General features: G+C 49.9%; 9 protein-coding genes across 9 annotated transcripts; 4 read left to right on the top strand and 5 right to left on the bottom strand.

The window, feature by feature from the left end:
* Positions 1 to 155: 155 nt before the first annotated feature.
* On the top strand, positions 156 to 6,608 carry Asppvi_008935 (AP-1 complex accessory protein LAA1; the record flags this gene model as incomplete). Its single annotated transcript, XM_043304800.1, has 6 exons — positions 156 to 2,603; positions 2,656 to 3,015; positions 3,068 to 4,345; positions 4,398 to 4,629; positions 4,685 to 4,986; positions 5,043 to 6,608. 6 exons carry the CDS (start codon positions 156 to 158, stop codon positions 6,606 to 6,608), a joined length of 6,186 nt encoding a protein of 2,061 aa, XP_043160735.1.
* Positions 6,609 to 7,079: 471 nt separating this feature from the next.
* Asppvi_008936 (CCDC90 family protein) lies at positions 7,080 to 8,432 on the bottom strand (the record flags this gene model as incomplete). Its single annotated transcript, XM_043304801.1, has 2 exons — positions 7,080 to 7,255; positions 7,325 to 8,432. 2 exons carry the CDS (start codon positions 8,430 to 8,432, stop codon positions 7,080 to 7,082), a joined length of 1,284 nt encoding a protein of 427 aa, XP_043160736.1.
* Positions 8,433 to 8,748: 316 nt separating this feature from the next.
* On the bottom strand, positions 8,749 to 11,223 carry Asppvi_008937 (uncharacterized protein; the record flags this gene model as incomplete). The annotated part of the gene is made up of 2 exons (XM_043304802.1): positions 8,749 to 11,023; positions 11,081 to 11,223. The coding sequence occupies 2 exons, from the start codon at positions 11,221 to 11,223 to the stop codon at positions 8,749 to 8,751; spliced, it is 2,418 nt and encodes an 805-aa protein (XP_043160737.1).
* Positions 11,224 to 11,551: 328 nt separating this feature from the next.
* cdc123 (cell proliferation protein CDC123) lies at positions 11,552 to 12,871 on the top strand (the record flags this gene model as incomplete). Its single annotated transcript, XM_043304803.1, has 2 exons — positions 11,552 to 11,679; positions 11,743 to 12,871. 2 exons carry the CDS (start codon positions 11,552 to 11,554, stop codon positions 12,869 to 12,871), a joined length of 1,257 nt encoding a protein of 418 aa, XP_043160738.1.
* Positions 12,872 to 13,155: 284 nt separating this feature from the next.
* Positions 13,156 to 14,038, bottom strand: Asppvi_008939 (dodecenoyl-CoA isomerase; the record flags this gene model as incomplete). The annotated part of the gene is made up of 2 exons (XM_043304804.1): positions 13,156 to 13,792; positions 13,848 to 14,038. The coding sequence occupies 2 exons, from the start codon at positions 14,036 to 14,038 to the stop codon at positions 13,156 to 13,158; spliced, it is 828 nt and encodes a 275-aa protein (XP_043160739.1).
* A 598-nt stretch (positions 14,039 to 14,636) lies between these two features.
* On the top strand, positions 14,637 to 15,038 carry Asppvi_008940 (uncharacterized protein; the record flags this gene model as incomplete). Its single annotated transcript, XM_043304805.1, has 2 exons — positions 14,637 to 14,687; positions 14,781 to 15,038. 2 exons carry the CDS (start codon positions 14,637 to 14,639, stop codon positions 15,036 to 15,038), a joined length of 309 nt encoding a protein of 102 aa, XP_043160740.1.
* A 774-nt stretch (positions 15,039 to 15,812) lies between these two features.
* Positions 15,813 to 16,306, bottom strand: Asppvi_008941 (serine palmitoyltransferase small subunit family protein; the record flags this gene model as incomplete). The annotated part of the gene is made up of 2 exons (XM_043304806.1): positions 15,813 to 16,057; positions 16,189 to 16,306. 2 exons carry the CDS (start codon positions 16,304 to 16,306, stop codon positions 15,813 to 15,815), a joined length of 363 nt encoding a protein of 120 aa, XP_043160741.1.
* A 1,677-nt stretch (positions 16,307 to 17,983) lies between these two features.
* Positions 17,984 to 18,660, top strand: Asppvi_008942 (peptide chain release factor family protein; the record flags this gene model as incomplete). The annotated part of the gene is made up of 2 exons (XM_043304807.1): positions 17,984 to 18,202; positions 18,259 to 18,660. 2 exons carry the CDS (start codon positions 17,984 to 17,986, stop codon positions 18,658 to 18,660), a joined length of 621 nt encoding a protein of 206 aa, XP_043160742.1.
* A 331-nt stretch (positions 18,661 to 18,991) lies between these two features.
* Positions 18,992 to 22,315, bottom strand: Asppvi_008943 (putative chromosome segregation protein Cse1; the record flags this gene model as incomplete). The annotated part of the gene is made up of 8 exons (XM_043304808.1): positions 18,992 to 19,436; positions 19,493 to 19,672; positions 19,730 to 20,033; positions 20,098 to 20,180; positions 20,234 to 21,558; positions 21,641 to 21,811; positions 21,867 to 22,177; positions 22,246 to 22,315. The coding sequence occupies 8 exons, from the start codon at positions 22,313 to 22,315 to the stop codon at positions 18,992 to 18,994; spliced, it is 2,889 nt and encodes a 962-aa protein (XP_043160743.1).
* Between the last annotated feature and the right edge of the window lie 742 nt (positions 22,316 to 23,057).

Consider the following 23,057-nt stretch of genomic DNA (forward strand, 5'->3'; position numbering starts at 1 on the left):
TAGGGCCAACTGCCCGATTAAGGGGACACCGACGCAATCAATTGGGAACATAGCTGGGGCTGATTCAGTCATATACTAATTTTCAAATCTTGTCTTCCTTTGTTGTTAATGATATACGGTTGATGGGTAATGCCTGACAGAGCCAGTCGGATTCAATGTCTTCTTCTGAAAACGCAACAACAGCTACTCCTTCCGACAATGCGGCCCCTCGTGCGGAGCTGGATATCACAAAGCTCCATGCGCTTCCCTCCGAACAGCAGGACCTCTACCTTCTCACCTTCACTTCGGACTTGGTACAATATATCTCGGACCTAGATTCGGCGAGCGTATCATCGCAACAGAAGTTCTTGAAGAAGGAACTATTCAAGATCTTGGCTCTCTCGTCGCCAACGATTACTCGTGTTATCCGCAACAACCTAGGCCGATCTTTTGGCGCTATACTTGGCAAAGGGGATCGGGGGATACTCTTTGAAACAGTGACCGACCTTCTTGGCATACTGAATGCAGGCAAAAATGAGGCGGAGCTCAAGACGAAGTTCGCCGCGGCTCACTGTTTGGGGGAGGTCTTCGCGGTCGCCGGAGAGAGTGTATTTGCGCAATCAGGAATTGTGGTATCGGGCTTGCTCAAACTGCTGAAGTCTTCCAGCAACCATACCGGACTTCGGGGCTCAACTTTTGCGATTTTGCGCAAGGTTGTGGTGGGCGCTGGAGTTCCCGTTGACGAAGCAACAGCGCGGGATATCTGGAAGCAGGCTCGTAATGCCGCAACCAGTGACAAGTCCACTTTTGTCCAGGTCCACGCATGTCGCTGTCTCGAGCAGTTGGTGAAAACGACACCTTTCTTCGATAATGCGAATGACTTTGATCATTTGAAGACTCTGATCTGGAAAGTCATTGACAGCAATGTTGCGCCTGTCAGACACGCTGCTGCGGCTTGTCTGGCGCAAGCCTTGGTGAAATTGCACGCCTCAGATGCACGAGTCACAACCATTCCCAAGCCTAAGAAGATGAAGAGACAGTCTAAAAAGCCCGCGCCTAGACCAGGAGAGGACGAAGATGAGGCTGAAGTTTCCGAGTCCTCGGTTTCCAAAAAAGCAGAGCCTGGTTTATACTTCCTCCTGCCGGATCTTCTTCGCCAACTTTCCACTCACTATATGAAAAGCACAACTTCCAATCGCGCACGAGCCGGTATTGCTGCGTGTTACAAATATGTTCTGCGCAGCCTAGGCGACAAGCTTGTCGAAGAGCGCTACGGGCAGATTGCGAATCATCTCCTCTTTGAACTTCTGAACCATCCAACCGTTACATACAACCGATTCCGACTCCTAATGACACGGAGATTTGTTAAAGGAATTCTGGAGGAGACAGTTGGGCGGGAAACTCTACGCGAGAATAGCCAGCTCAATGCTGCTAAGTGGTTAATCAACGAAATTCTTAAGGACTATCCTCAGGTCCTCCAGGAGCGCCCCGAACCCAGCAAATACACACTTGCCAGTGCTCTGAGTGCATTGTCTTCTTTGATATTGTCCCTAGGTTCTGCATTCGGCTCTCTGGCAGAAGCTTGTCGGGAGGCATTGCTTCAAGTCCTCCCTCATCCCAGCTACACCGTTCAAATCCATACCGCGCACTGCTTGAGGAACTTTGTTCTTGCTTGCCCGCATCAGCTCATATCATGTGTGACCATCTGCTTGAACAGCCTGAGTAGAGAGATTGGACAGCTTTCTACCCCCCGGCAGGCACCGCGCCGCTGTGTTGGATACGCCAACGGACTGTCGGCTATGTTGAGTACTTCTCGGCTGCAACCGCTCTACGGCTCTGTTGATGTCTTCTCCCGTGTGTTCACTCAGGCGACCGATCTACTGAAGACGAGCGGCAAATCAGAGCTTCGGGCAGCGAGTACACAGGTGCAGGTGGCATGGATTTTGATCGGAGGTCTGATGCCCCTCGGACCAAGTTTCGTGAAAATCCATCTGTCCCAATTGATGTTACTTTGGAAAAATGCGCTACCAAAGCATCTTGGCAAGGAAAATATCGCTCAGCGTGGGTATCTAGAGATGAGTTTCCTTGCACATGTACGGGAATGTGCCTTGGGTTCCTTGTTGGTATTCATGGAGTTCAACAGCAAATTGATCACAGCGGATGGTGCGAGAAGAATCGCTGCTATGCTACAAAACACGGTGGAATTTCTCGATGATCTTCCGCGGCAGAAGTCTGTTGCAGATCTTTCGCAACGCCTTCAGCCTTCATTGCAATTGCATGATCTGGACACAATGGTCCGGCGACGGGTTCTGCAATGCTTCTCTAAGCTGATTGATGTCCATCCTCTCAGCCACGCTGATGTCATTTCCCAGACTACTCTGTTGAGTCTTTCCATCTCCTCCTTTGCCGACCCAGAATACACCCAGCCTGCTCCGCTAGAAAGTTCAATAGCGGCTGCAACCGCCCAGTTTGAGACTCTCTGGGACCTCTGCGATAATTTTGGCTTTGGTGTCACAGGACTAGCACGACAATATATCCGTGTAACCCTCTCAGGCAAACAGGACAAAGACAATGGTCCTGCTTGGTCAGCTGTCGATTCAGCAGACCAAGATATCGACGACGCCGTGAGTATTTCATCCACCAGTAGGCACTTGCATTCGGAACTAACGATGGCAGTTGACTTTCCCTATCTGCCAAGCTAGCGAACATGATTCTCTTCTTCTATACTCTTCGAGAAGTGAAAGAGACAGTGTTTTGGCTGACCCGCATGCTACCGGGGTCATCAATGCTGCGATTGAACTGTTCGCTGTTGCTATTCGCTTGTACACCCCTAAGGTACAAGAAAGTACTATGGAACAGATTGCAACGTTCCTGTCATCTCAGAGCCTTCAGCGCAACCCTGGCCGCAAGGCTGCAATGATTGTTAACATTGCGGTTGCATTACTCCATGCGCTGAAGGCCACTGCCAAGGACAGTGGCTCGGCGCCAAGCAGGCTCAATCCTGTTACTGAGAAAGTACTGCAGGAGTTGTTGCAGGTGAGACATGCTGAGGGCCTCCGTTCACCTATTCTCTAGCTGACAACCATAGAAATTCGTCATTGACGCAGATCCAATTGTCCGAACAATTGGTGCTGAAGCCCTTGGACGACTCTGTGACAGTGCTGGAAACACACTTATGACTACTCAGGTCAATTGGTTGGTCGATACTATTGTTGATAACAGGGAGCCTAATGCACGTGCGGGCTGTGCTGCAGCCTTGGGATGCATTCACGCACAAGTAGGCGGTATGGCAGCTGGCCTGCACCTCAAGACGATTGTTGGCGTCTTAATGTCTCTCTGCAATGATCCCCACCCTGTCGTCCATTTCTGGGCGCTTGGGGGTCTAGAGAGAGTAGCGAATTCCGCAGGCTTGACCTTTTCGCCATTTGTTTCCAGCGCGCTCGGGATGCTTGCTCAGCTATACAACGCCGATACTCACAATGAAGAAGCCGCAAGCTTGGCAACATCCAACATCGAAATGACCTTCCTCACTCCGGTCGTAATAAGTCGTTGCGTCGATTCACTGATCAATGTCCTCGGTCCTGATCTTCAAGACATCACAAAAACACGAAACCTGATTCTGACGCTCCTGCGGCAATTTCAACTGGAGGACAATCCGGCTCTGGTCACTGAAAGCTCCAAGTGCTTAGATCACATGTCACTGTACGCACCGGGGTTTGTGGACTTTTCAGGGTTTGTGAGACGTCTCCAAAATGAATTGTGTGCAGGCAACCCTTTGATGAGGGATGTGGCCATTCGTGCACTGAGCAATCTCATGAAGCGAGATGCTACTTCAGTCCTTCGAGCAGCTACGCCAAGTCTCGAAGAGCAGATCTGGCTTGCATATGATGATACGCCTGATAACCTGGTCCTGAAAAATATGATTCTGGACTGGCTGCAGCAAACCGCCCTTTCAGAGACCGAGCAATGGATTCAGCGTTGCCAGAATACGGTGACCAAAGCCCGGCTGAAAGTGGAGGACATCCCGCCGACGTCTGCTGTTAAGACGGCTGTCAATGACGTGCCAGACGACGAGGTTGCAGGTTTCGCATCTGCAATTGCAGGGGCAGGACAGTCGGAGACTGCAAACGAAACTGTTGCCGGTCAGGAGCTGCTGAAATGGCAGACAAGGAATTTCGTGATGAGTTGTCTGAGTCAGCTGTTGGCGACAGTCCAGGAGGCAATTTTGCCTGATCAAACAATTCCTGCTGAACTTGCCCTGCAGCACAAGGCTGGCGATATTGTCCGGATGGCATTCTCAGCGTCCACTGCAAATGTCATAGAGCTGAGAGTGTGGGGGCTGAAGATTATCGATCAAGTTCTCAAGGTAACTGGCTCTCGTTCTTCAACAGGGTGATGATATGACTGACCCATAACAGATGTTCGGCAAAACTCCTGATCCAGACTTTGCAGAGGCGTCTCTCCTCGAGCAATACCAAGCCCAGATCGGATCGGCGCTTACGCCGGCTTTTGCTGCTGATTCATCTCCAGAATTGGCATCGGAGGCAATCAACGTTTCTGCGACTTTTATCGCAACTGGTATCGTGACAAATGTAGAACGGATGGGCAGGATCTTGAAAGTCCTGGTTCTCGGGCTGGAAAACTTCTCGAGTAAGTGCGCAGTTGAAGAGTTCATGAAAAAAGAAAAAATGCTGAACTTCTCTAGAAAATCCTGACACGACGGAGTTTGGAGATCTCAAAGGTCTCAATTCCAACGCTAAAGTCATGGTTAAGATGGCTCTGTTCGCCGCTTGGGCACGGCTACAGATCGCAAGCATCGACCAGGATTATCTGAACGAGGTCGTTCAACCTTATCTCGCAACGCTCACCCCGCTGTGGCTCTCTTCTCTCCAAGAATATGCTCGGCTGAGATTCGAACCGGACATCTCAGGTAGCTTGGGTACTGGCCCACAAAGTACAAACCTAGACGAGGTGTACGCGGCGTTGAACCGGGAAACACTCTTGAAGGTGAGCCCAGTCAAAACAAGCCTGCTCTTGACAAATCTGACCCTATAAAACCGTAGTTCTACCAAGATTCCTGGCTGAGCCTAGTCGACGCGGTCGCCGGCCTCGTCGAGAAGGATATCGATTTCGTCTTCGACGCCCTCGACGGAAAGACAACGGAGCCCAAGGACCGAGAGGACGAAAAAGCAAACATGCCTAACGGGAAAGCGGCGGACAAGAAACATGATATCAACTACCGCGACGAACCTGTAGCATTCTTCTTCGTACTCTTTGGCTTGGCATTCGAAGCTCTGGTTGACCAGTCGACGACGCCATCTCAGCGCTTGGATATCCTGCAAGCCCTCAAGAGGATTCTGCGACCTGTCATATCTGGAAATGCTATCTATCAGGATGCCATCTTTTCCGAGACGATGGACGCTTTTGACCGGCTCGCCCTTACTGAGGGAACCCCCATCCAGACCGTGATTGTCGAAATAGCGCGAAACCTCTCACTGGACCACCCATCAGCCAAGGCTGGAGATGCGCGCAGCAACCATCTTTCGGATGACATCGAGCAGCTTTTCGAGCTCACGCGAAGTATCATCCTTGTTCTGGCTGGGCTGCTACCGAATCTGCGTGAGAACACTTCTGTGGCCCGATTTAACGTGACGTCGGATGACTCTCTGTCGCTGATTCGCTTAGCCCTTTCATCTCTGGTCCAAGTTGCCTCCATTTTTCCCTCCATCATCCGTAATGACCTTAACGCATGCATTTTGCACATCTTTACCACCATTTTGGCGACCGGACTCTGTCAAGCAGATGTAGTGCCTCAGGCTCTTCCGACGTTCAAAAACTTTATCCATGGCATCAGCCATCCCAAGACCTCCGCGTCAGATGAACCCCAGGATCTCGCCATCGTCTCTCACCAGTTGCGCGGTTGTCTCACACGCTTCCTTACGACTTTGACAATCGCTCAGCGACGGGAGTCCGAGTCATCCCTACCGTGTGCCAAAAACACACTCCTTGCTATTACCATCCTGCTGACAACCGGGGGCCACATCCTGCCTCCTCAAGATCCCGCCATCCCTCGTGTCCTGAACGAGCTCCTAGACTGTCTTCAGGACGTTGGTCTTGCCAATGTCGCTGCAGGCTGTATCCGCTCAATCCTCCTTACCTCCACACCAAGGTCACTAACCGATGACCTCATTGCGAGGTATCTCCTTCCCCGTCTCATAGCCTTCTTAGTGGGTTGTCCCCTTGACAAAGGGGAGATTTCAAGCGACCCCGAGAACGCAAGGACAGCCATTGCACGTACGCTAGTCTCCTACGCCACCAGCACTACCTTTGCCGCAAGTGAACTGCCCACCGCACTCTCCCTGGTTATGTCCGCACTTCTCGCGCGCGCAAAACGCGAGAGTTATCCGGTATACAGAGAAACTGCCGTTCATCTACTGGAGCTTGCTCGAGCGGATCAGGCCACGTTCCGAGCTCTTGTAGCCTCGATGAAGCCGGACCAGAAGAGTCTTCTTGAAGAAATTCTTCGAAGTTCCGATCCTGGAACGGGCGTTGGGAGAGCTGAAACAAGCGGTGCACAGTCGGAGGCATCGCAAAGTATGCCGAGTATTGCGCTCAGATTCGATTTCTAAATAATCCGGCGGCTCTTTGTCGGTTTCTCCGTAATTCCCACGTTGACTCTCTTGTATCTCTGCTGTCCACCAACTTACGCCCTTCCCTGGTGCACATGACTTTGTGTTGACTTGGAATGTGACAATTACTCCGATATGACGGTGAAGGCTCGGCTCGCTCGTCCGTGAGTCTTGTCTATAGTATATAGAATGACAAATAAGTACAGGTACAATGATCAATACAAGAAACGAATAATGACTCGGTATCCATCCGTCTATCCGCTCAAGCCTCTATAATATCTCCAGGGTATCGAAGTGGTGCTGTAACGAGCCCGTGCAAGGACCAACGACCACGTGTCAAGCACAAAGGAAAAGAAAATACAGCGAAAGGAAAGTCTAGTATGAAGGGGTGAAGGAAAGAGCCATAAAACACTATTAGAACAATAAGCTAACGATCCACCCGAGCGCGCTAGAACGACGCTTGTATTGCCATCAACCTAGAGACTCGCTGACAATGATCTCCGGGACAGCAGGTAGCGTAGGCGGTGGGGCGGCTTCTTGAGCGACTCTCTTCTCCGTCGTCTCTTTTGCGGGGGCCTCTTTCTTCTTCTCAGCGGCTTCCTGCGCTTTGCGCACCGAGTAGTACTTGAGGAAAATAATGATCATGACTAGATGTAGGTTAGCTTCAGGTCTGACGACGATGAGTCCTTTCCACTATGCAAAAGGGGATGACCTACAGGCACTTGTAGCAACAGCCATGGCAGCTCTCCTGGTCAGAATCCACCGGAGACCTTCAATTTCACTTTTGCCGTCGCTGTTCAACGAGACAGTGATTTTATAATTGAGTTCCTGAACTGACGTATCAATGCTTCGTTGCTGTTCTCGGGTCGTCATCTTGTGGTCGTTGAACATTCCCTTGATGTCGTCTTTCAATCCCGCCAGCTCCTGGTTCAGGCGCTGGGAGAGAATATCCGCCTCGTGTTCTAACTGTGCTCTGGACGCACGCTGCCTCTGCATTTCGGAATTTCGAGCTGTCTGGAGGGAAGACTGGAGTTCCGAACAAGCCGCTTTGAACAGATAGGTCTCATTCTCGACATCAGATTTAGAAGTCAGGCTCTGCCTGGCAATGTCCAGGTTGTTGTGCAAAATAGTCCGTACAGCCTTCATGATGGTGATGGATTGCGCTTCCGTAAAGCCACCGTTCGATAGGTCGCAGACGAGGGAATAGGTATCGAAGTGATGGACATACGGGGCAGGAGCCAGTTGCGGTTTATTAGCGGAAGGAGATGTTTCTGTGGGAGTCAATGTGGATGAGGGAGATGGCATATGGAGAACGCCGTCGAGTGGGTTATCGTTGAGGGAATTAGGTTTGTGTCGATCTTGGCTTGGACGTTCGGTGGGAACTGGGGAGACAGCTTGGATATCGGGGGGGTCATCAAGGTCGGGCTCGGACTCCTCCTGTGCTTGCAAGTCATTCGGAGACTGAGTCTCACGAGGTTGCGCTGTCTTTGGGTCATCATCTTTCTCCTGTGAAACGTCCAGGACGTTTCTCTTGGTATCGTCTTGTGACCGCGATTGCTCAAGTTTGTGATTGCCGTCCGGCGTAGCTGGCGATTTCGACTCTTGCTCTTTGGAGAACTCTTCCTTGGGCTTCGACGGAGGAGGCAAGTTGGCCTCAGCAGCGGGCCCATAGCGCCGGTGATATGCTTCCTGAGCGCGAGATCGACTGGCGTGAAACGCACGGTTATGTGAGGGACTCCGAATCGTGCGGTAGGTGGACGGTTCGCATGTTCTAATCGCGCGCATCAAATGCGGATACAGAAAGGGTAACCGTGGGGAAGCCATGATGAAAAAGTTGGTGCTACCGCCAGATCATTCGTATAAACATGTATTGAGGCCGTAGTGGGTTGCGTACACAAGTAGGAAGTTGGCAAGAGGCATTCTAGCTTTCCCGCGGCGAAGTTGTTTGCGGGTCGGAACGTGACGTGGGCGGTGAAGAAGCCGCGCAATAATGATGGCTTAGGGCGTTGCCAGTTGGTGAAGGTAAAGCAATTCATACTTGGACAAATGCATCGAACTCGGCTCTTGCGAAAGAAGGTTATGGTTATGTTTATGTATGTGCATAACAAGATGATATATACAAAATGTTGGTCTGATTCAGTTATGATTGCTCTAGCCCCACTGCCAGAAGCCCGAACAACAGATGCGTTCGTTTCCAATAATCATGAGCTCGTTGCTCTATAATTTTGACCGTCTTCGGATTCGAGTCTAGACTGCTGCAGAGGCTTTCGACAGCGTCTGACAATGAGTCTTTAGACGGCTCCGAGGTTGTCGCCAGAGCATTGCTCAAGTAGACTAGATCGAAATACAGCTGAATCTTGTAATCGTCGGTGTTCTGGGCTCCGATTGTAACGTCCACTTCCGGCTGTCGGATTTTATCAGTATCTCCATTCTCGACTGTTTCAGCTTCTTCCGATGCTGTGCTTTCCTCTTGATCATGTACCGATTCCAAAGCCTTAAGAAAAGCTGCGGCGGTGGCCCCAAGCTCTTTTCGCAATCCTGCTTTCAGCGCTTGAGCAGTAGACACGTCCCAAAGCCCTAAGCCGTAGCCATCCATCGTGTCTACGAGACGTCGCAGAAACTTGAAAATTGCCGGTGAAGGCTGAACTGGAAGTTCAGGGTCACCCTCCCAAAGGCTCCGACCCGGTAATATTTTATTTGTTTGCGACGCGCGTTTGGGCCATATATTTAATGGCTCTGTAAGTGTGGCCACCTGTGCGGTAAGGATTTGTTGCAGCTGAGGGACGACCTCTTTTGAAAAGGCGAAATCGCTGGAAATGAAGTCAACAGGGAGATCCTTCCTAACCAGTCTAATGAGTTTTAGCAGGAAGGCGGCTTTCTTGTGTCGATGAGAAGATCCAAAGGAACTGAGAACCTCGGCGAAGGATGACTGCAGGTAGTTGAACGACTCCCGAACAGATTGCTGGAGCGCGTCTTTTAGCAATGCAGTATCGTCGTCGTTTAATATGGCCGCTATATCCACGTCTGCATCCTCCTCTTCTCCTTCCTCGAGGATGTCGGTCCATCGCACTCGTTTCATCTCATTGATATGCTCCTTGGACTTGCCAATGGCCGCAAGCCAGGTCTCGTACTTTGCTAACACTGCGGATACGTCTGCGTCGCGGCCAAGCAATCTATCTGCGATTGTTTGTTTGAATGCGGCCGCACCATCTGAGAAGTCAAGATTGATTAGTTCGTCATCCCAAAGGGAGAGAGTCTCAACGTGTTCGTTGGTGTCCCAATTCGTGACCACAGAAGATACAGCTTGGCCGAATTGCTCCAGCTCTTTGGCCTGATCCGATAATATTTGGCTGAGCCGCTCATTGAAAGCAGATCGAATGCCTTCTAGGACGTTCAAGGGCGAATGAGTAGGTGTTGAGCCCCAGGAGCTAAGCCATAACTCCAAAGTTTTGCGACGAAGAGTGAGTAATTCAGAAAAACTGTACCAGTCTGTCAAGGTGTGGCTGCAACCTTTGACGAAAGCGTCGAACGCTTGCCTTGACCACTGTTTGATTGTCTTCTCGGCTTCTGGTTTCGACAGCTCACTTAGTTTGATCCAGGGAGTGAAATTCTTGACATCTGCAGCTACCCAACGTCCCAGGACGTCAACATTCAGTTCATCAAGGTTGACGATGTCAGGATCGGCCAAGATAGGTCTTGCTTTCAACTTATTGAGCACATCTGACAATCGACGAGAAAGCAGAGTCTTCGACATTTGCAGAGTTTGGATGTAGAGCTGTAGAGCGTTCGGAACATTCTCGCCTGACGACTCAGTAAGTCCCAGCAGGTTCCCAATGACGTCCAGGCGAACGTGGTGAAAATGGCGAATAGCATCGTCTGATGAGGAGCTCGTCGCTAGACAATAAGCGGCCAATGACTCGATTGTATCGTCAACGGTGGACTTTGCGGAGGCCAGTCGCTTGTCGATTCTCTTCAGGAGTGTCCGTCGAAGGGACGCTAACTGGTTGCGCAAATTGTCCAGAAATGGTGGGATGGCCTTCTGCTGTGAAAGGGTTTTGTGAAGGAGTCGAGAAACAACCAGTAGTTTAGCCATCAGCAGTGGAGAACCGCGCTTTCTCAGAAGATATGCAATCGCCTGTGTGCAGCGGTGGAGAAGTGAAAGCTGAGCCCCCAATGCTCGTCTTTCTGCTTCTGTACTCGAATCAATTCCTTGAACTGCAAAGCCCGAGAGCGTGAGCTTCTTACCCTTATACTGAGCATCATCCTTTATCTGACTCATGTGCGCATGCATCCTCTCGATCAATCGTGGGTTGCATCTTCGTCCAATATCGGTCAAAGTCGAATCCACCTCCTGAATCTCACGGTTCATCAGGACAATTGTTTCGGCAGTCCCAACGAGCTCTCGATACCTCGTTCTAAGTGCGATTTTAATATTAGCGATCATTCAATCCAATTGTCTCGCTGACACTTACCCCACGAGAGCCCGGAGCCTCTCCTTGTTGCTCGCGATGTCCCGACGTAGCTCCTGTTCCAGATGGCGAACGGTGGGGATTGGGTACTGGAAGGCATCCTGCCATGACTTGAGGCTTTGCGGATCCGGACCAGCCGACGCCATATTGACGCGCGCACAGGATGCTGGACGAGAAAAGGCCAACAACACGGAAAGACAATGGCTGATGGCAGCTTAGCTGTGCCGCAAGCAATGATCATTAACAGTGCCTCAGGCACCACACGTGGCCTCCAGCGGTAATCGATCTTACAATCTTACAATACATGACAGAGTGTATTTGACTAATCCACAAATGGTAAGTACCTACCTTCCAATGAAGGACTGTAGAGCCCCGCTGAGTCACTAAAATACTCATAGATACGGATAAATCGAGGATCTTTGCCCCTCATATATTTCTTTATCTATCCTTTCGCTTTGTGAATCAACAACGATCATGCCGCTTCTAGATCCTGATACACAGGCTCCGGCTGAATCTTCAGCGGTGCAGCCGCAGAGGCTACCCTTTCCCCCTGTCACTTATTCTCACATCCTTCATTGCTCTTATCATCACTGGCAACCTCGGTACGCTATGCTCCTCAAGCGTTTGAAAGGTTCATGAAGTTAACTGGCAGCATCATGGAGTAGATACCGCACCCTCACCCCAAAATCTCGTGCTATACCTTTGACGCCTTCATTCGTGTCCTACCTCCGCGCTGATGGAATCATTCTACCACCAGAGACCACCCTGCCACAGGGCGAAGATGACCTAGACACATTTTCCGACGACGGCGCAGACGAGGAGCCAGATCCATCTGTTGAATGGCAAGAAATACACTCCCAGATCAAGTCAACCATCTCAGAGTTTGGCGGCAAAGTAACACCAAAGCTGAACTGGAGTGCGCCAAAGGATGCTGTGTGGATGTCGGCGACGAACGATCTTCAATGCCGAACACCGAATGATATATACCTCCTCCTGAAGAGCAGCGACTTCATCACACACGACTTGGAGCATCCATTTGATGGTTGCGTGCCCGATACAGACGGTTCGTCCGACACGTCTGCCGCCCAGCCCGATATCCCTTACCACCTCGTCCTCCGCAAATACGTCAACTTCAATCCCTCTCTTGAATTCCGTTGCTTTGTACGTAACCGCGTGCTTTTGTGCATGTGCCAGCGCGACCAGAATCATTTCGACTTCCTCTTCTCGCTGCGGGATACCCTTCGATCACGCATCCAGGCTTTCTTCGACGACAAGCTCAAGGACACATTTCCAGATCCCAACTTCGTCTTTGACGTGTATGTCCCTGAGCCGCACCAGCGCGTGTGGCTTATCGACATCAACCCCTGGGCTGATAGGACCGACCCGCTTTTGTTCAGTTGGCTGGAAATCCTGCAGATGAAGGATCCCATCGGAATAAAGGAAGAGGACGCAGACGCCCCCGAGGAAAGCTTTGTTCGACTCTCTCTCAACGGAGCCAACCCCATAGCGGAGGATGTAAATGGAGATGACGGTTCCGAGTCAGAAGAAGAAGAGATTGAACACGCGGATGATGGAGACGACTCGCCGTTCCTCCCGGAATTCCGTCTTGTGAAGCGCGATGACCCAGAGGCATATTCTTTCAGTACCCCTCAGTACTCCGCGCATAAATTGCCCAGAGAAGTTGTTGATGCGTCCCTTTCTGGGCCAGGTGGTATGAGTGAGTTCTTGGGTAAATGGCAGGACATTCTAGCCAAGCAGACGCAGGAGGATACGGACAGCGACGATGGACGATAGCTACATTCCAATTACTGTTTGCTACTATGGCTTTCGATAGAGGAGCTCCTTGGTTCACGGGGACGGCGTTTTGGAACTGGTGAAACAGGGAAAAACTACATGTATAAATAGCGTTTCGGTTTAAGAGAATGATTGCTGGTTATGGCAAGATCTCTATGTTTCGTAATTTCGCTATTGCGTAGGATTCATCGCAGGTAAATGTCCAAATCCAAATTCCTTGACAATGAATCACATTGTCCAAGAATCAATGCTGTCGCCATATCTACAATGCAAAACCCAAGCATCTACAGCTTATGTCTCTTCTCACCCGAGGCCAACTTGCGAAATTCTTCTTGCGGATACCCCTTGACGAACCGCTCCATGCCGGCAAAAACCTCATACGTATTCTGACGGTCCAGCAGCTCCCGCTCCGGTCGACGAATGAGCTCTTTGATCTTGAGCAAACTCGACTGGTTCAGATGCGTACCCAGACGATCGTCGACCTCCTCGAGGACCTTCTTAAGGAAGCCCTCCGAGTCATCGGATTTACCGGACGGAGCGGAGATGACCTTGTTCACGAAGCCGGTGGCCACCAGCTCCTCGCAGGTGATCCGCTTGCTCATGATGAGCGCCTCGTTGGCCTTGGCAATGCCCAAGCGCTCTACAAAGGCGCGGGAGGCGCCGCCCTCGGTGACGAGACCGAGGGAGGAGAATGGGGTCAGGAGGAAGGTGTGCGGAGCGGCGTATACGAAGTCGGCCAAGGCGACGAGGGCTGCAGAGAGACCGACTGCTGGGCCATTGAGTGCGGCGACGAGGATCTTGGGGTGGTTGTAGACAGTGCGGGTGAGGTCGAGGTTGTTGACGACGAAGGTACGGGTAATCTCTCGCCGGGAGTCGCTGTTCAGGCCGCCGCCTGGCCGGGTGGAGGTCACGTCTGCTCCGCTAATGGGATGTCAGTGGTGGAGGAGCAGCTGAAGAAAAATGTGATAAGGCTTACGCGGAGAAGTAACGGCCGGTTCCTGTCAGGATGGTGATGAAAATATCATCTCGCTTCTCAATTTCCCGTAACCGCTCACCAAGCAGATAGTAGAGGTCTGCATTGAGGGCGTTCAGCTTCTCGGGGCGATTGAATGTGATGATCGCAATACGATCTAAGTATTTGAGAGTGATAAGGTCTTCGGCTGCCATCTTGAAATACGAATAAAGGGCGTTGCCGATGTAATATTTAACGAGGCGGTCCGGTTGTATTAAATCAAATGCCCCAGAAATGTGGACAACCGAAATGCTTAGTGTCAAGAGGCAGAGACAGGAGATCCGCCAGCGACGCTCAAGATAAATACCACATTCTTAGCTCCCTGAGGATCCGGCTATCCTCACGTCCTCATTCCTCAACGGCAATGGAGCAGGAGCACCAAACCGCCTCTCATTATTGCGGGGAGGCCGACGGTCCGAGCTGCCAGCCGAGGCTCGCTGGGAGATACATTGCAGGTCAGGTGACCGACACGTGGCTCTGTTTGTCCTGTTTGCAGGAACCGCTAAGCTTCCTCTCACCAAAAGTTCCGTGACACTGGTGGGCCGATGGAAGTCCGCGGACTCTGATATCAAGTCCAATGCACGAGAAGAACGCCACATGTGTCACTGCTCGTCGAATTAGCAATTAGCACAGAAAAGAGACTGCTTTGCAATACCGAAAACGGAGCATACAATTCATTTCCTCTATCAGACACCGCGTCTCCGGACCGCACACCTCTTCGAACAGAACCCCATTCCATCACATCAACTCACAATGTCGGCCATCCTGCGCAGATTACAAGGGGGCAACCTCGAAGTCTTCAAGGTACATACCCACCTCCCTCGCGTTCGCTTCCACAAAAGGACGCGGCCCCCTGTATTTCCCACTGAGCCAGACCCCATTAACCCGCTTCCATAGTTCGGCATGTATGTCATCTTTCCCATCGGCTGGATGTACTACTTCGGCACAAATCTCGACGATCGATTCAGCGTACCGGGGTTCTGGCCCACCGCGGAGCAATCGCACAAGATCCCGCTCGAGAAGGAAGAGATTGATCGGGAGCTGGCACGGATGAGGACGGTAGATGCGGTCCGGCGTAAGCGACGATTGCAGCAGGAGGCGATGGAGGCGCAGGCGCAGGCGCAAGTAGCTGCTCGGGCTGAGAATGCGGAGTGAAATTCGTCTGAAGGGATGATATATATTCCAGGGCGTGTTAGGATGCGATTATCCGGACGAGGACATTGGGTCTTATGGGCCGGAGGCTACTAAGCTGGAAAATGGAAGAGAAGAAAAGGAATAAGGGCGTTCTGCGGCGTTCAGAATGGCCGGACATGTGGCATGGCAAAATGGCCAGAGTGGCAGTGACACATGTACGATGTATGATTGCCATTTTGTATAACACTCTTCTCTGGGCATATTGGGAGTTTTGTCTTTTTTTCTATGCAATAAAGCTTTATCTCATTAATTGGCTGACTCTACATGGTTTGCCATACAAGACTGTCTTTTCGTTTACTGCACTGGATCGGACAAATCGTAGCGTCTTCGCCTTCTCTGCTGACAGACCAAGCTTTCTCCAAACCGGGCAAAAGATATATAGGCAATCGAAAAATCGTGCCAATTGGGTATCATGTCATTTCTGCCTGGCAAGAAAAGGCTGGTTTTCAATAAACATAACAGCTGAAAGGATACACAGAAGGGCAAAAAGAACTCCTAGGGTATGCGCCCACCTTTGTCTGGTGATTTGTTCGAACGAATGATAGGAAAAGAAGAGTCCCTTCACAACGCCTTTGTATGCAGAAGACCGATAACAAGAATGCTAAGAATAGAAAGCAGCGACACGCTCGTCGTCTAGGAGGGCAAGAGGAGACGGTACTGAGAAGCGTATGCGAATCGACTTGAGGCCAGGATAAAGGTAGTATGTAATCAGGGTCGCACAAGAACGAGATATGGTCACAATTCAGCGATTGCACCAGTGGCTGTTGCGGCAGCGTCTTTGACCGTTTCATAAACCATCTCCAGAGTCTTGGTGCTATTATCGCGGAATACCGCGCTGATGGAAGGCAGGCCCGTCGAGATGAACGGGCGTTCACCCGCCCAGTAGTAATAGAGATGTCCGTAGATGGACCTGATATGGTCGGGAAGGTAGACGTAGACGCCAGTGATGATCATAGTGACGAGGGTAAGGAGCAGTGAGTCTGTAGAGAAACAGATTTTTAGCAATTGCAAACAACGCAAGCGCTTCAGACGCGTCCTCAACATTTTAGTCAATTGGAGAGACAGATAGCCAGCAAAGGTCGATCATCCAAGACAAAGGGAGACAACATACTAAAGATGAATTTTTCGGTAGGGGTGAGCATATATATGGCGAAAGTCACCTCATATTGATAGACCTTCAAGCGAAACCACCGAAGCAGGGCAGTTGTTATCCAGAGAAGAGGAGCCATGGTTGACCTCGATTTGACTTGATTGACTCTGAACAATTGAATTGCGGATAGACAACGGGGTCAACGACTGAAGACTGATATTTTTTACTTATAATGAATGAACGGTGTCTTTTTCTTGGTCCCCTGTCTGTACCCCTTAGTGGTCACACTTCTGCGAGAGATTTTGTATCGGAGGACTTGGCGCTGTATAGGGGGGGCAATTGCTTGAGGTTGTTCGAGGGTACGAAGCAAGATATTTCAAAAGAACAGAATTGCTTGTCGAAGAAGCTCACAATAGAAATATTGCTCTAGGCTTCCATTATCTCCTGGTCTGATCTGATTGGGAAAGTAGTCAAGCGGTCGGCCTATCTGACTGTGGAGAAAATAGTGGAAATTACCAGAGTAGCGGTAGCTTGAGATTTCTTAAGGCTAGGGTTTACAACTTCCACTCACTCAGGGGTTCAAGGGAGATTTAACTTTGAAGTGGCGAGATTCAATTAAAAGTCAATCAATTGGTCAGAATGCTCGATTTGGAAGATAAAGATAACTGACAGGTGTCAAGATTTGAGAATAGTGATCAACCCTCCCGGTGTAGTAAACAAGTGCTGATCGAGTAGATCAACAGGTTGAGGAATTTAGAGAACAAGCTGTGCGGGGACAATTGTTGACTGGGAGAAGATCAACATGTGGAGAGGTAGGTTTGATGCATAACAAAGAACCACCACCAACCTTACTTAATGAGGCATACGAGTACGACTACGAAGTACGATTGTACGCGTTAATCTAGATATTTCAAAGGAGCATCTGGGATAATATTACTGTAATTCGGTTGTCCACTTGAGAAAAGGACGTTTTCTTAGACCGAGCCAGAACGTCTCGATAACTACGCAAAAGAAACTTAACCCACTTCGTTCCACTTCAGGGTCCAGGACTCTAGCTAGCTATCATTTTGACGGGAAGACAAGAATAGAAATCAAATCGCCGGGCTTTTTGGTACTACTACTCCGTGCTCCGTCCTCCGTACGGATTTGAATTAATTGGACATGGACATGTGTCTAGAACATAACCTAGGTTCGCGCAGGCCATGACAGATATGTCAGATTTGTCAACATAGTTATGCAGGGGCATGCATTATCGATGAGGATCCGAGATTGCATGATAATAAACTTTATGGATTTTGGACTACTCCGTATACGGAGTACTTCTCTACGGAGGACCGAGTACCCGAATAAGAGCGTACGTCAGCTTCTGCTTGGCATCTGTAGCATCCAAACGAAGCTATTCCCTCTCACGATGACCGCTGTTGTCAACGCAGGGTCATCATCATTAGTATTTTGCTAAGCTCTCGTCGTCGTGATTCTATGGTATAGAACCAGATCCAATATTATACCGTAACCATGATAGACTCCCGGCGAAGTAATCTTTTATTTCGATCAGATAGTCCTCTGCTAAACTTACCAGATTTACTTACAAAGCTGATGAAAGGAGTTTATTACTCTAAAGTGTACAGAGAGTATAAAAGAAGGAGTTTACGTCATGTTTTCACAACAAGATATCGCCATTGACACACGGTAGCCCAATACGTAGCAATAATAGACCGAGAGATACGCGTAGCTTCTCAGAATCATCCAGCACTGACCGCCCGCTCGACCTAACCTACCTATCAAATCAACCTCAACAGACAGACAAAATGAAACAATGCCACATCCCGCATCAGCGACAACACTCCAACAAAGCCTGTCCATCCTAAGGACCTTCCTCTTACCCAAAGCCATCCACTCACCACCCTCGATCCGCCGCTCCTTCACCCTCGCCTCGTCCCTCTCCGAAAAACAGCTCCCTCCCCGACTCAAAATCGACGATGCCGACTTGACGGTATCCTACCTCAAGGGCACCGGCCCCGGAGGCCAGAAGATCGTACGCTACGTTCACCCTCCCTTGATGTCATGCCCGCTCGCTAACAACCCCAACAGAACAAGACGAACTCCGCCGTCCAGCTCATCCACAAACCCACCGGTATAGTGGTGAAATCCCAAGCCACCCGCTCCCGGTCCCAGAATGAGAAAATCGCTCGGCAGATCTTGGCTGATAAAGTCGAGGAGTTGCTAAAGGGCGATGCGAGTCGGAATGCCATTCGGGCTGAGCGCGCACGCAAGAAGAAGGCGAGCAAGATGAAGAAGACTCGGCGGAAGTATCGGGAGTTAGAGAAGGGGGCGCAGCAGGACGAGCATGAGGATGGGGATGAGGTCGACCTAGAAGATGACGCAGTGGACGAGGGTCAAGGAGTGGCGCATGACGATCGCCTGGGTGCTAAAGATTCTACCACCGAGGAAACGTCTGATCACCACACTGCTGAACAGAAGCAGCTCAGATGATCGGTCGTCTGCTGTATTTCTCTCGAAGGGTAACTACGGGGCTCTCCGTCTAACTGCGAAATAGCCAGTCTACACTTCGTCTCACTGTGCTACTGCCGGTCAGATCTTGCACTCATCTTCTGGGCAAAACAGACACTCTTAAGGATCAATTGAACGTCTCCCGTGTAAGTCAAAGATGATTTTGTGGACTCTATGCACAAGTACATGAGACAAGCTGGGAACTCTAAGAATTATCTGGGAAAATTGTCATAAAAGGCATGAATGTGTTGGTTGTCACTTTTCTTGTCGACTTGGGCGTCGAATGCAGACCATGCACATCTTCTGCTACCGCTCATGCGATGTAGCTGCTCAACACTGTCCGCGCCTCGGCTCCCAGGCGCTCTTGTACGCACGCAGAGACCCGTCCATTATGTTTCTTGTCGGCCTCCTTCAAATATCTGCCAACCCAAGCCTTGAGGTCAGCGCCTGTGTCCGGCCATGGGTCCCTGGGTTGTGGTCGCACAGTGTTCAGCGCTGTGAAACCCACTCCGAAAGCCATATCCTCAATATCATGTTCAGCAATGATGTCATCCTTGCTGGCGGGAAGAGGGGGAAGCTCCAACAACTTCAATAAAGCCTCACATGTGAAGCCCCATCCCTTCTTGTATCGATTTGCAAATGCTTCTGAGTTTGCAAGGGTCTTTGTGAAAGACAGCACGGCAGTCTTGCGGTCCAATGGACGTGCGAGTTTCTGCGTTTCAGGGAGAATGATGTTGAGATAGATGGGGGTGAAAAGGCTGTTGTTTGTCAGTCTATGTTAGAAATCGCCATGCACACAATCATCTTGACATACTCTGCTTGGACTTTATCTGTGGCCTGGATAAAGTAATCTGCACTATAGCCCTTGTCGTCATGAGCGGAGATGAAGTGATAGAAGCGGACAAATCTGAGAGTGAGATGCTCGGTCTTGGAGTTTTGAAGGCGAGTAAGAATGACCTGCATGATAGAGACGAAATACTGCTCCAATGCCGAGCTAGAAGAAGGCGTCAGTATATAATAGACAACATCGATCGTCCCGTTATCCACTTACGGTGGGAAGTTTGCGACGACACTCTCCAAAAGGTCAAATCCAAAGCCTTCATTGGCTTTGGTGGAAAGCAATTTCTGAAAGATACCAAGGATTGGGACCAGTTGCTGGTTTTCCAAGATGAACTGAGAGCCACGAGGGATAATAGAAGACAGTAGACGGACAAGGGCAGGAATGTTGCCTTTTGACTCCCACATAACAGGCATGAGGATGGGAGCGATCAGGTTTTGGTAGTAGTTGGGCAGGGACCCCGAAGGGTTGGCTTCCAAAAGAGCCGCGAAGAGCTGGAAGACGTATGGCATGAATTCTGCGCACATGTTAGCACTCAAGCATGTCCCCTAGCCTCCTGTCCCTTTCTGATTTTTCCATACCTTGAACGTCGCCCTGAAGGATATTTGCGAAAGGTGGGTAGAGCGCTTGTTCGAGCTTCTCTGAATTGGCCGGTGCAGCGAATCTGGATGTGTTAGTTCTCTAAGTCGAGAAATGAGCGAAGAATGATCCTCGTACCTAATGAATGCGCCCATCGCTTCGAAGTGGAAATAATAGAAGCGGGGGTTGCTCGGATTTTTACTGATAACATCAGTGATGTTAATGAGATGTTGAAGAACAATGTCTGTATATGGAACCACGTCTTCTTTGATAACAATCAGGACTCTCATGGCACATCTCATCAGGAACTCATTCTCCTGCACCTTCTCAGGGGCAGCGTCCTTCTGGATCAATGAGAAAATGTGCTGCAAAAGATCTTTCGCTAGAGGAGTGACACTGGCGGGAGCAATAATCGGTTGACCTTGGCTGTCTGCAAGGTAAAGCACTCTTTCGACGGCGATAGCTGCATAAGTATAGACAACAAAGTTCGGAGAACCGAGATGCTTGACCAGCAAAGGAAGAATTTCTTGCCACTGGTCTTTCGTGATGATACTGCGGAAGAGGTAAAGGTACTTGATTGCATCGACCTTGAGGATAGGGTGGGCACTTTCATCGACAACCAGGTCCGCAGCGAGGTTCTTTTGGAAGAAGTCGGTGATGCTGACAAGGGGGTTGGTCGCAGTGACACCGTGGCTTGCTGTGGGGACTCCCTTGGCCGCAATTGCAGAGAACAGATAAACTGCAGTGTCCTTAGCCTTCCAATTCGTGGCAGGGCTCTTCGCATATTCAGCAAGATAGTGGTCGCTGTATCTGAGAACGACCTTAGTAACTGGCCCCTCGAATTGCTCTGCCAGCCGTCTCAAGAAGTCTGTGGCTGCCCGTCGTCTTGTTTCGCTATCCGATCCTTCAAGATCCCGCCGGATAAATTCAATAGGCTCATCTTCAAAAAGCTCCTCATCTGACTCACGCAGACTCACGTTAGGTAGGACCACTTTCTCGACGATTTGGGCAAGGGTCTCTTCTGCCTGGAAGACCGATGCATGTTCCGGCATACCCGCAACTGAAGTCAAAAATTGAAGCGCTTTGCTGACGAGAATGTCATATTTTGTTTCTTGCCCAATTGTGGTCAAGAAACTCCACGAGCTCTGCACAAATTGACCAACATGGGAACTGAATACGTCCATGTACTTCTGCACATAGAGCGTCAGAGCCTCAAAAATCCCAGCCCGCACGAACTCTAATTGGCCGGCCTCAGTGTCGTCGTCTGTGTGAAGCAAGGCATTGTCATATGTCAAATATTTAAGCAAAAGCGAAGCTATCCCTGAGATGTTTTCCTCAAACATGGGAGGAAGATCGTGGCAAGAGAGGTCGAACAGCAATTTCACCATCAGATTGAATTGTGTAAACCCCTGGATGAGATTTTCCTTGTTCGACTTGTTCTCCTCGAGGAACGAATCCAAGCCCTAATCAGAATCAGCAAATGGTCACGTAATCATGGTGCCACGATGGTAATTGCCGTGTGAGCGATGAGAGGAGGAGCTTTACCTCAAAGAGAGCTAAAAATGGGTTCCCAAATTTGTTTAGGACGTGGTTGATCTCTGTATACAGCTCATTTGACTGGAACAAGGGCCTCCATCTTTTGAAGATTGAATGTGCGACTTGTAGTACCCCGATATTGGCGGCGGGGTTCTTTGGCTGGAGTCTTGAAACAAGATCCTAGGAAGAGTCAGTACAACTACAGGGCGACCAAGAAACTGATTGTACTACTCACATCTACAAGTGTGTCCCATCGCTCCCAGAAGTCACTGTCGGCAATCACGCTGACGGCTTCACCAAGCTGGGACTGGATACCTGCCGGAACAGAAATCATCAAGCTGATCAGCTCCCGCTTGATCGTTGCGACCTCGTCCAGCTGGAGTTTGTAGTTTCCATCCTCATCAGTCCAGTTTCGCTTAATGAAGTTCTTAAAGCATAGAGCACTGGCGAGGCGGGTGTTGTAGGGGTACGAAGTAGATGCCGTGATCTGGAGGAGCTGCAAAGAAAAGCCGGGTTTCTGTTCCTCCTGACGAAGAGTAGCCTCAGCTGCAAAAATATCAGACAATCCATCGCAGAATATACATACAAGTCAGAAAAGCCTAATTTTCCCATACCTTGTTTGTTTTGCCTTGGGTCCAAGCTTGCTTCAAGGAGCTGGGCAACAGCTCCGAGATCCGCAGCCATTTTTCGATAAGCGGGGTGTAATTATGGTAGAGTACACGTAGAAAAAAGGGTGACAATCTTTCAAACGATAAGAATTTAAGAAAAGGGGACAGAAGAAAAAGTCTGAATATTTTGGTGCGGGCAGGGGATTCCTCTAGCCTGTCTGTACAAAAAAAAATGCCCTTCTCAAAGCTGTCAGAGCTTAGTTCATATGAGGCAGTTTGTTTAGCGGTTGCTTTGGTTGCTTTGGGAATTTACAAGGCGGTCAGCACTGATGGCGGGGTGTTTCTGCCCATCAGGTGATAGAACGGATTAACCTTTTCCATCTCCGCCAGAGCATGTTCATCATCGATCCTTTTGAGGGGAAAGGTGTCTTGGCACACTTTTGCTTGAATGGGAACGTGATATCATTGCTTCTGGCTGTGCTCAAAAAAGTCTGTTCAGGGGTGTCTCCTTGTTCCTGTGGCTGGTGTTTTAGTTGAAGTCTGAGAATAAACAGTGTTCTTGTCTATTTTAAAGAGTCAGCTTTATCTTTTGGAGACATCCGTCATTGCCGCTACAGCTGTCATATCTGGATGAAGCTTTGTATTACCTTTCAGCCTCCTGATGTTGTGAACACCTGACTTAGAACTCCTTAGGAAGGGTATGTGGATCTCCTATGACACGGCTTTGAGCTATTGCAAACAAGGCGAACCCATGTATTGCATGAAACCTTGTCATATTCTTGTCCATGCTGATCAATCGGTGTCCTAGATATATAACC

This window comes from Aspergillus pseudoviridinutans (assembly GCF_018340605.1).
Source record: "Aspergillus pseudoviridinutans IFM 55266 DNA, scaffold_6, whole genome shotgun sequence".
NCBI lineage: Eukaryota > Fungi > Ascomycota > Eurotiomycetes > Eurotiales > Aspergillaceae > Aspergillus > Aspergillus pseudoviridinutans.